We start from the raw sequence: 11971 nt of genomic DNA on the forward strand, positions 1-11971 counted from the left end.
ATAGGTATTATATACCACCTCGTATGCGTAAGATCCTTATCGGATGCACGTATGGATACGCACATACGGATAGATCCGCGTGTATAAGCATGCATAGCTATTCGTAGGTAGCGCTGACCGAGCCTGGGAACGATTTTCTGAGTGCAGGCATGTGTGCATATGCATTCATTGCTGTGAATCTGCATTTGTATGCCAGGCCAATACTTCACTGAGTGAATCCAGTACGGAAAAAAGTCTGTTCACAGTTCGGCTTCCTAATAGAATCAGATAGACAACTTTGCAACTTGGTCCTTGAGATGGTTGACCCTGATAATAATCATCTGAAGTGCAGTTTTCGCCTCCGAATCCTGAAGTGCTGGATGTTTTGGATCGCCCTGTTACAATAAAATGAGAAACCAAGCCGGCGTTGAAAGGCTGAGAGTCGGAGTCCCTGTGTCTCCCTTCTATCTTCCGCCCCGCTATAACTTAAAAGGAATCAGCCAGAAGAAAGAGTGAAGAAGATTTGACGGACTTGGAGAACTACAAGCTATGTAGCAGTTGGCATGGTGTTGTTGTAAAGCTTCGACTCCCGTCCATGTCAGTAATGACATAGCTTCTTTTATTATGTTGGTCCAGTTCCCCTCTCATTCCTAGTGTTTTTTTCTAATCAAGCGTCTTCTTTCTTTCTTTCTTTCTGCTCTCGTATTAGATAGCCCTTACACACAATAGAAGTGAAGCTGTAGGTAGCTACGAACAGCCGCGAAAGGAAACACTCTCTCATACCTGTCACTTTTCTGCCTCACTCTCCTTCGCTCCAGGACCTGTTATCAGTTTTCTTACTAGTCCGTCAACTCTACAGGAGGCCTCTCTAAAGAAAATCTTTTGTTGCGCCAAGGAGGAAGGCCTTTTTTCGCTTAGCCGATCTTATCAGACACAAGGACTCACGGAATCTGAAGGAAAGGGGGTCAAACGAAAGACTAAAGAAAGAGCAAAAGAGCCCAGGCATCAACAGGAAAAAAGAGGATCTTTCAGGTCGACTGATAGCCAAGATATTGACCTTCATGTATATGACAAACCCCGGGATTGATCGGACATGGGGGGAAAGAAAATTCCTCTTATCTTTTTTCTCTCGTTTCTTCTATCCCCCCCTCATCCCCATCCTCCTCCTCCGTGCATCTCTTGTTCTCTTGCTGTTATCTGTCATTCTCTGTTTCATACGTGGTCTTCTCTCTCCTCTTTTCTTCTTTCCTCTCCTTCTTCTCTAGATATCTGTCTCCCTCTTTCACTTTCTCTCTTGTTCGAAGAGACCATCTCTTAAGCAAGCAGAGAACGAAAACACCAAGACATGTCAGCGACGAGTGAAAACCATGCATCACTCGACTGTCCCTCTGCCTGTTTGTCTGTGAAACGTGTCTCCTAGGCAGGGGCCACCACTAAGGAAAGACAAGCAATGGCTTCGGACCTTCTCGAGCTCGCTGTCGCAGACACAAATCTCCAACGACCTGAAGAGAGAGGAGAAAGAAAGAAGGAAAGCAACAACGTCAAAAGGAGAACACAGGGAGAATGGGAGGAGACGCATGCATGGCCATGTGTGAATGGATTACTTTATCTTAGAAAGAAGAAGCTTCCGCTCCCGAGGATGATCTTTTTTCCTTCATGAACCTTTGCTTCAGTCTAAAGCAGACTGGCAGCAGGAAGACTCATTTTCTTGATCAGAGCTACAGGGAAGGAAAGCTAAAGAAAATCTTGTAGAGATACATACATACAGTCTTTCTTATCACAGTAGCAACAGGCGGACTACTTCCAGATCGACCTACTTGATAAAAAAGTATCGAAATGGTCTTGTAGTAAAACAACGTATAGTTTATGATGAAAGATAGACATATACATGGATTAAAGATAGATAGATTGAAGATAAATAGATGACTCGAAGAAGCGCAGATAGGTAGATAGAGATAGAGACTGACGACAGATGGAAATAGACGTGTAAGGGTAGATAACCACTGAGCTAGCCCTAGAAAAAGAACAGTCCCTCCTCTCAGTCTGAGGAACCGAGATGTACGTGGCTGATGCCTTTACTTTCCCAGCTCTATCTTCGAGTATCTTCAGTCACCCGACATATCTAGGACTGAATATCGACAGAAGGCCTTCATTGAGTTCCCTCTCTATCTTGTCTAATGCCAAGCGAACAAAAGACAGCCGGGAGATGCCTGAGAGGAGTAAACCCATATACTGTTGGAGAGCTTTTCGACGTACCAGATCGTACTCCTTGTTTCTTTTTGAAAAGCATCATGGCGAGTCCATAAGATACACCTTCTTTTTTCACGTAAGAACGTATAGACTGAGGTTCACGCCTTCATGCGCGCGAATCCATCAACGCGGATTGACTCTATCTATCTATCTATAATCCACCTATCTTCAATCTATCTCTACCTCTATATTCTTAGGCGTACACGTAACACGCCAGCAAATGAAAGAATAACCATCTCCCTAGTATCACACCCATACATTCATACACATTCCCACTGTAAATCAACCCCCCTATGCTTGCATATAGTTACGCGTGTCTCCAATTCATATACATGCATATACAACACGTATATACATGTGTATGTATATATCTACGGAGTTATACAGATGTTCAATTCCTTATATGTGTATTGAAGTACCATGTTCCAAATCAAATAGAGGGGGGGACTGTTTCTTCACTTCAGCTGAGAAACGTCGCATATCAGAGAGATGTCTGTCGAAACATAAGGAAAGGTATATCACACACAGGAGGCTTGTTAGGTGAGTGGATCACCGTTATCTTTCAAAGGAGAAAAGAAAAACGAGAGGATACCTACGAGACAGGTAGATAGATAGATAGGTACGTAGATAGGAGGAACTTACAAGGGCAGCCATACTTTCGACAAGAGGAGGAGAGCGGGGAAGAATACATGGATCATGACGCCCTGTAGAAAGGGAGCACACAGGAAACCCACACAGTAGTGACAATCAAGAGAAACAGAAATCAAGCATAGTCAGAGATATAGAACCTATTTTCTATATATCTATCTCCGTGCCAGGACCGACTATAAGCCGAAAAAGAGAGCAAACTCGTAGACAGGAGGAGGGCTCTTCGCTAAAGAAATCTTGCGATACATCCCATACCTATATACGTATATATAGATAGATGTGTGGCCCTTAGTAGCAAAGAAGAGAGGCACCCAACAGAAGAAAGGTCAGAGGAGAGAGAAAAAAAAAATCCTCGGATGGTGAAAAAGGAGTGAGGAGACGAAAGAGAGGGTGAAGGAGAGTGGCAGAGGACACAGCGAAAGGAACGGCGATGGATGAGACCCCTCCCCTACGTTCATGCCTTCTTCTTCACATCAAATCGATTCTTTATTGTGACGTTCCACGCAGCTATATACATGTATATGCGTATACATATGTATATCCATCTGTACACGTACTCTCGCGCCCGCTCTACTCTCCAACATGCCTTGACCATGAGAAGAAAGGAAAAAAAGAGAAAAGAAGACGGAGAGGGAAGGGGGAGAAGAAGAAGGGAGGAGCGGGAGGGGGGTGGTAGGAGGAAGAAGAGAAAAAGAGTTGACGTGTGTAGAAGAAGGTGAGAGAGGGCTGTGTGCGTGAGAGAGAGATGAACAAATAGAAAGACCAAAGATAGATAGATAGATAGATAACGAAAGACAGCGAGGGTGGGAGAAGAGAGGCATAGGCCGACTGATCCTACCTTTGACTGCAAGCTTTCTCGGTTTCCCAGTGTAATCAGCTGTATGTTGTTCGATGGATATAGAAGACACTGGCTTGAACGCCACACGGAAGAACAGATTCTCTCCTAAGAAAGAAATGAGAAGGTGACGAAAGGGAGGATGGCGAAAGAGTGATGTAAAACTCTTCCCTTTCGTGAACTATTCAGGGATCATGGTCGATGCTTGGATCTTATGACTGGGGAATAGAGGGGTATATATACGAGCGAAGTCCCGTATATCTCAAGACATGTTGATATTGTATCAAACTTCGCTCGTATAGACATCTCTACTACTCAGCCATAAGACTCTAGTACCGAAAATGACCCCCGTGTGCCTTGTCTCATACTTACAGGTGAGAGATTTCGTCGAAATGTATACGAGTATATATATATATATATACACGCTATTCTATCCATCTACACACCTATCTGATGTATCCATATCGATCTCTCTGTGAGAGTATGCGCGTGCGTACATATTCAAACTCTCATCTTATGTCAGACATGCGCTGCTAGCAAAAAAACAGAGAGAAAGATGAAAAGGAGAAACACATCCTTCCTCTCTTTGTCACCTAGAAAAGAAAGCCACGGTACCACTGTATTCACAGCCAGCTCCACATCGAGAGAGAGGAATGCAAACCTCTACTGCTACGCCACGAGCCATACATAAGTATAAAAACATACACGAGAGAGGTGTATGTTCAAATTGCCCCAAGGAAAGTAGAGGAAAGGTTTCCTCCAACCATACCTGAAGAAATTCCAGCTAATACGCCTCCTGCGTGATTACTTTCACATCTTAGAAGAGATAAATCACTACCTCCTACCCCCGGAACAGTCGATCCCTGAAGAGAGGTTTCTCCTTCCTCTCCTTTCCCCTCATTAGCAGCCATTCCCGTAGATTTGATCTTCATCTCTGCTCCTCCTCCTCCGCCTTGAGATGAAGTAGCGCTTGCTCTGTTATTGGTCGTGGGTTTATAGCTAGGAGTTCTTTGGCCACTACTACTTCTGATGCTTCTCCCTCTACCTCCCCCTCCTTCTCCTCCTCCCTCTCCTATGGTACTGGGTTGAAGGGAAGAAGAAGAAGCGGGGGGATCTTTCTCTTCTTCTGATTTCTTTCTGTCTTTTTCTTCTCCTACTGCAACTGATGGAGAAATCTTGCTCTCTCCTTCTTCACAGGGAGATGGACTTGCGACAGGAGGAGGAGAAGAAGGAGCTGACGAAGACACAGAGTGAGAAGAAGAACTGGGGGGTTTTTGGGTCTTGGAAGTGAGAGAAGAAGAAGGCTGGTCAGTCTTAGTCTGCCGCTGGTGTGCCGAATGGTCACTATTATTGCTGTTACTATCACTGCTACTATTACTACGACTACTAGAAGAAGAATGCTCGCTTGTTGGCTGGGGTGACTCCTCTTGCTGCGCAGAGGCAGGTGGTGAAGAAGAAGAAGACGCTGCTGAAGTAGACGATGAAGAAGAGCGGCCCTGCTGTTGACAAGACGCAGCGGGAGAAGAAGAAGAGGAAGAATTAGGAGACAATGAAGAGATACATGAAGAGGCAGATACAGGGTGACTCGCTGCTGAAGTCTTACCATTTACCCCGCTGCTGCGGCTTTTCGCAGAACTCGGAGAGGCAGATGTACGAGGTCCTGCCGCTGATAAAGAAGAAGAAGATGGAGGAGGTAGAGGAGGAGGAGGAGAAGAACAATCAGATGAATTGACTGTGGGGTGATGAGTAGAAGGGGAAGGGTGAAAAGAGACAAAAGGATCATTGTGAGAACTCCCACGCATAGACACACTTGCAAAGCCCTCACCGATCTGGAATGAGGAGACAGAGATCAACAAGGGGAAAAGAAAGGGAGAACGAAAGAAAGAAAAGAGACAGAGAGAAAGAAAGAAAGAGAAGAATTCTTCGAGAGAGATCGTTAGGACGATAATGATAATAACGAGGGCCCTACAGTGGTTTCATTCGTAAGAGAGATAGTACGTATAGTTTTTCTCAGATTTCAAGTCAAGAAGAAAAAGACGTAACACCTTTCTAGCTTGAAAGAAAGAGATTTCTCCTTCTTTCTCTCATGTCTACCTACATGTTAAACCTTAGTCCCCTATCGAGACCTAGCTAAAACCAAAGAAACAGGGGTAACAGTCGTATATATATATATATACGCTTTACTACGCATTTACATACGTAGGCCTATGCTGGCATATCCTTTCTGTAGTAGGTACATGCAAAGCCAGTGGTACGGATGTATGTATACATGTAGTCCGGGTATATGCATATATCTGTGTGTGAACAGAGAGAGGTATGTACTGAGAGGGGCTTAGTGAGAGAAGATGCGACTAGGTATAAAAACCACTTGATATACGAATGGAGTACATGGAGAGATTGAGAGAAATGATAACGGGTGTGAAAAGAGGAGACGAAAGAAGAGAGTGACAGCAGAAGAAGAGGTAGATCACGTACGGCTGCTACCCCCCACCGAGAGAGGACGGGAGAAGAGACAAAAGAGAAGAGAGACAGACAGGTAGCAATCAGAGAAGCGTGACTTGGAGCCAACTAAAGGGGACGAAACATAGCGAAGAACAGATACAAAAAAGTCCAGAGAAAGGAAGATTTGTTTCACACGATGCCTTGAAGAGATGGCAGAAAGAAAGAGAAGGAAGACAGAAAGAAAAGAGAAAAGGAGATGGAGAGAACAATGAATGATTGTACCTCGAAGCCCTTGGTTGCTGGAAGGGACATCATTGCTTTAGCCAGTTCAGCTTCAACTTTATCAAAACACGGTTCGCCTGAGGTGTACATACACCCAAAGAACAAAGACATGACTTTGTATCATTTCAGCTTGATTAGTGTTTTCTTGTCTTCTTCAGCGCACCTAACATAGAGGAATCATGTGTCGCCCTTCTTTCTTTGTGTGGAGAAGAACCGAAGCCACCTCTCTCTTTCTCTCTATAACTCTCCTTTTACCTCCCCCCTTTCCTCGCGGTCTCCCTGTACAGACAAACGCCACGCTTCGTGTCTTTACTTATGGGCATCTTCGTGATCTCTGCATGTCATTCATCTCATCTCTTCGATAAATATACGCATTCCCCCTAGCCCCTGAAGACGAGAAAGTAGGGCTCTCCGAAGATTCCTACGAGAGGCGACCTGATGAGAAAGAATTTTCTTCTTCTCTCTTTTTCTCTTACCCAAGCCCAGAGGAGGCCTAACGACAGCGCAGGAAATGCAACCGCCTATTGTATCTCCGAGCTCGCGGATCTATAAAGAAAAGAAAAACAAGAAAGAGAAAAGAAAGACTGATAAAGTAAAAGTGGAAGAACTTACCTCTACGTAGAGGATGTTTGTGTGCGGGTTCGCTGGTAGACTCGTGTCCTGCGGTAGGGACGTACATGTGGATGAACCAAAAGTGGCTGTATGCATAGACATGTGAATATGTATGTATGAATAAATATGTAAGTATATCAATGAGTATGTATGTACGTATGGCCACCGCCTATCTATATGCATGCACGTATAACCTCTCCCTATGTACGTGTAGGTCTCTATGAATATTTAGCAGCCACATCTACATCCTCATAATACGTCCACATATGAACAGATAGCTCTACAGATAAAGACGACCCGTTTCTCTCCTTTTTTCCGTCTTTACCTCATGAATTTTCGCAGCCATTTTGACAGCGATAGAAGGATAAGGACATCTCGTCTCCACCCCCTTCTCTCCTGCCCCTCCCCCCCCACCTCCCGCTGTAGACCGATCAGCCGGTGAAGCGAAGAGAAGTCGAGCTTTCTGTCGATGTTTATCATCTTTTAATTCTTCTCCAGACCGATCATAAAGCTTTCCTTCAGCATCAAGAAAGAAATTCCCGTCGCAGCTCATTCTCACAAAACCTAGACGATCGACGTCTTCACGAGAGGGAGGGGACCTCGCCCATTCACGGCGGATCGGCCCTGGAATAGAGATGTCACCTATCTATAGAAGAAAGATAGAGAAGTGAGAAGCGAGAAAGACCAAAAAGAGAAAGAAGATTGGAGTGAATTAGAAAGAGAAAGAAGTGAATACAGAAAAAAGAGAGAAAGATAGAGAACGAACTGGAGAGAAGACATGGGTTGAGAGAGAGAAAGAGTGAAGAGAAGAGATGGGGATGTTAAGGCGTTTGTGAGAAAGAAGAAAGTTGGAGAACTGCGATGGAGATGCAATGCGCGAGAGGAAGGAAGATCGAAGTCAAAGAAGAAGATAAAGAGAGAAAAGAAAAGACTGAAAAGACAAGTCGTCTTAGGAAAGAGAAGTAGAGGAATTCCTGCTCTGCGTGTTATGAGAACGAGGAGGTGGCCTTTTCTTCCTTCCTTAGACTCCTTCTCCGTCTCTTCACCTTCATTCCTTCTGTATTTTCTCTCTCTCTCTCCTTCGTAGTCTTCCAAGCTCTTCTCTTTCGTAACCGGCTTCTCTCTTCACATGCAGTCTCTTATGAGATGACGAAAAGGGCAGATACATACATACATACACTCGGCTTGCTTTTCTCATCTTCACCGCCCCTCTAGACATACATCTATAGCCATCTATAACTGGGCATATATCGTCATAAGCTCAGACATATATATATATATATATGTGATGTTGTCTGCAAAGCCTCTTTGGCTGTATGATATGAGCAGACAGAATGTAGAAAGAGGGAAGCGCATCTACATACATACGTGTCAACGGAGATATACATACATGTATATACATGTCAGCGTAGCTATCTATCAATCAATCAATCAGTTTTGTCCACCTTACCTGATCAACCCACGCGACAATTTTCGTCTTATATTCGAGTCGTAGCCATTTTTCAATAACAGCCCCAGCAGCGACCCGAGCAATCGTTTCTCTAGCACTACTCCTTCCTCCTCCGCTCTTTGCATGTATGTGGTATTTCATATGATATGTGTAATCTCCATGACCAGGTCGAGGGATAGAAGATGAGAAGTCTGTATAGTCACTAGGCTTTCGATCTTCATTCCAGACAATCATTGTCAAAGGCGTACCTACACAGCATCAGCATATATAAACACATATTCATACATACACACATAGTGGAAGACAGAGAAACAAAGAAAGAGAGAGATACATGATATGCGGGGGGTGTATACTTACATAGAAATGTATGTACCATATGAGAGAGTGTTTCTTCTGTCTCTCTGTAGATAGATGGATGAAATACGTAGACGTCTATGTGGCTAGAGTCTGAAGTTCCCCTATGTCTTTTCTTCTACAATCGATAGACGAAGAATGCGTTCCTGACGGGCTTGACGTAGTTGAAAACTGTCTGACAAGGGAAGAGACTCTCAGCTCTAGGTAGATACATGGACACGCGTAGACTTGAGTATACGCATGCGCGGGGTGGATGTATGTATACATTTAGAGAGAAAGAAAAAGAAATGGTGCGAAGGGAAGTCTTGCTAGAGAGCTGAGAACAGGCGGCCGAGAGGTGGAGAACCAATGAGAAGGGTTAAAGAGACACGAACGACAATAGGGTTCTTATTGTGCTTCTCTCTTTCTCTCCCTCCCTTCCTACCTCCCTCTCTCTTCTTCATCTCTTCCTCCTAGTGTATGGGAGGGGGGGGGGAACCTCTCTCACTACGTGGCTTACCTACATACATACACATATACGTGCACGATACACATCCATACAGAGACCTACATACATACATTAACTGTCCGGGCTAGACAGCTCGAGTCCCAAGGAAGAAGAATGAGATTTCTTCGTTGGCTCTACCTCCTCTAGAACACAGAAACGCATATATCCACATCGACAGATCTAAAGATACTTCTTCAGTCTCTCTTTCTTCTCTCTCTCTTTCTCTTTCTTCACCCTTCCTTTTTCTTTCTTCCTTTCTATGTTTCTACTTTGTACGTACCGAGTGTATATCCATTTTCTACTCCAGAGAGAAGTTGCACTTGGTCCTTTTCATTTCTTTGAGTAGAAAGAAAGCTCTGGCCAGGGCGTCTTCGGTTTAGCTGAGGTTGAATATCACGTGCAGGAGCGAGAGGTAAGCGAGAAGGAAGCCCGTCTATAATACACCCGACCGCTACACCATGAGATTCTCCGAATGTATGGACTCGTAAAACAGAGCCATATGTCGACATGATGATAGTTGCGATGAGGCAGACAAGGCTAGTGATAAAGAAAGGGGAAAGAGAGAAAGATTTGAGAAGACAAAGAAAAGAGAATGAGAATGAAGAGAAGGAAAGAGAGGAAGAATGAAAAAAAGAAGGAGAACAAGAAGAGATAACAACCATAAAACTAACTGATTTGAGGAGAAAGCGTAAAGAAGGAAAAAGAGAGAAGGATGGTGACGCAGACGTGATAAGAAGAATGTGAAGAGTATTGATGATTGGGAAAGCCTTGTTTTCTGTTGACTCTCTGAGCTAACACATGTAGAGGTAGGTGTATATACACCTCAAGTGATGGAGGTAGATCTCACAGACAATCTCATATTGGAAAGAATCTGAGAGAGGGGAGGAAAAACTGTCTAGCATAGATGAAAGAAGACTCGAATGAACCTCTTCTTCTCTCAAATCGAAGGAAGACCAGAAGAGAAGAATGAAGAAGAAAAAGAAGAAAAAGAAGAAGTCTGTTAGTAGGTCCCGAGGCTTGACATGATTGAGACCGCAGAAAGAAGTAAACAATGAAGACGCAGAATCGCCGCCGGCCTCACAAAAGGGAGAGGGAGAGATTCTCATTCATCAACCAAACGACAGAAGGACGCATGGAGAGAGGAAAGAAAGGATGAGAGAGGCAGACCGGGCGGTCGACAGATAGAGATAGATCGATCGTAGATAGATGGATGGATAGATGAACAGGAAAATACATAGAGAGCCCGATAACTAGATAGATAGGTAGAGATAGATTGATAGATGCATCGACCATAGATAGATAACTGTATCGCTCGAGTAAGTGCGGATGCTACTGCTTTACGATAGGAGAGAGGAGTAAGAAAGTGAGTGTGCTGGGAATAGAAATTCCATGTTAGATTCTGTTGCAGGAGTGAGAAGGAAATTCTCTTTTCACTCCCTCTTTCTCTCTTCTTCAGTCTTCTTCACAAAGAGGCGAGTGGGGATGACGGTGAGAGTCGGCAGTAGCGGACTGTTGTCTAGGAGGAAAGATAGACCAAGCAATCGGGAGGTAGAACAGAAGAACGGGCGAATCACTAACGAGAGAAAGAAGAGAGGCCGTCAATACAAAGGAGAACGAGCAGACGTGAAGATAAGGAGATAAGAGTCGAAGAAGAGGAGAAATGAAGCAGTAGAAGAAGGAAGGTCTCGGGGGTTCGAATGTAGAAGGAAAGGTGTAGCTGGAGATCGAGAAAGCATGCCGCTCAATCCGAGAAAAGAAAGAGGCCTAGATTCACGGACAGACGCGCTGAGTTCTTCCCGTGCTTCTTTTCAAAATAAGCAGGAAAGACTTTCCGAAGGAAAGCACGAAGGGGGGTGGCAAGGTTTGAAGTGTCTTCATGAAAAGATAAGAAAGACCAAGAGTCGGCTGACGACAGGCAAAGATGTCTTGCTCTTTCTCTTCTCCCTTTTCTCATTGCATGCGCATGCACCGACGGACAAAAGTGAAGAGATTGTATTCAGCTTTCCTGGTAGTGAGGAGAGAGCACGCTAGCAGGCGATGTCAGCAAGACAACAGAACCCTCCCCTCTGCTCAGCTTTTCAGCCCACCTTGTCTTCCAGGGGATGTCCGTCCAAGAACAAAGATAAGATCCGAGCGGGCGTCTCAGCGGAGCCCGCCGCACACATCGCTCCCGCATATATCTTCATCATTCCAGAGAGAGTTTTCTTCTGTGTATGTAGGGTATGACTATAGACATACATACACATTTTTCCTCCCTTTATACGGAGGGTATGACCACGTACGTGCAGATGGAGACGCGTACACACATATGTGAATCTATCCATCTGTCTCTGCATTTGGGTTTGCGCGTACAGGTGCAAGATATATGTGGACAGTGAATGTAAGTGCATACAAGGAACCTCTACACGTGCTTACATACTTTCGTGGCTACTCAAGAGGACTCCGGATGATATGCCAGCTCGAGCGACAACACACACACTTGCATCGTAGTGTTTGCCGACCACCGTTCATCATCACACCGTGTTAGCCAACCAATCAATCGTTGGAGAGCTCACCCTGTCAAATGGTGTTGCCAGCGGTGGCGATCAGCACTGGCATCGGGGACTGCCCGGTGATATGCCCGCCAAAGCCT

At 44.7% G+C, this 11971-nt stretch overlaps 1 protein-coding gene across 1 annotated transcript; it reads right to left on the reverse strand.

Moving 5' to 3' along the window:
- Positions 1-975: 975 nt before the first annotated feature.
- On the reverse strand, positions 976-11213 carry CSUI_004714 (chorismate synthase). Its single transcript, XM_068064899.1, has 9 exons — positions 9620-11213; positions 8499-8746; positions 7374-7694; positions 6913-6982; positions 6437-6513; positions 4482-5541; positions 3716-3820; positions 2872-2933; positions 976-1481 (listed from the first exon to the last, which is right to left on the reverse strand). The coding sequence occupies exons 1-9, from the start codon at positions 9999-10001 to the stop codon at positions 1413-1415; spliced, it is 2394 nt and encodes a 797-aa protein (XP_067923130.1). The 5' UTR covers positions 10002-11213; the 3' UTR covers positions 976-1412.
- Between the last annotated feature and the right edge of the window lie 758 nt (positions 11214-11971).

Source organism: Cystoisospora suis, assembly GCF_002600585.1.
Source record: "Cystoisospora suis strain Wien I chromosome Unknown contig_2243, whole genome shotgun sequence".
In the NCBI taxonomy this organism is placed as follows: Eukaryota; Apicomplexa; class Conoidasida; order Eucoccidiorida; family Sarcocystidae; genus Cystoisospora; species Cystoisospora suis.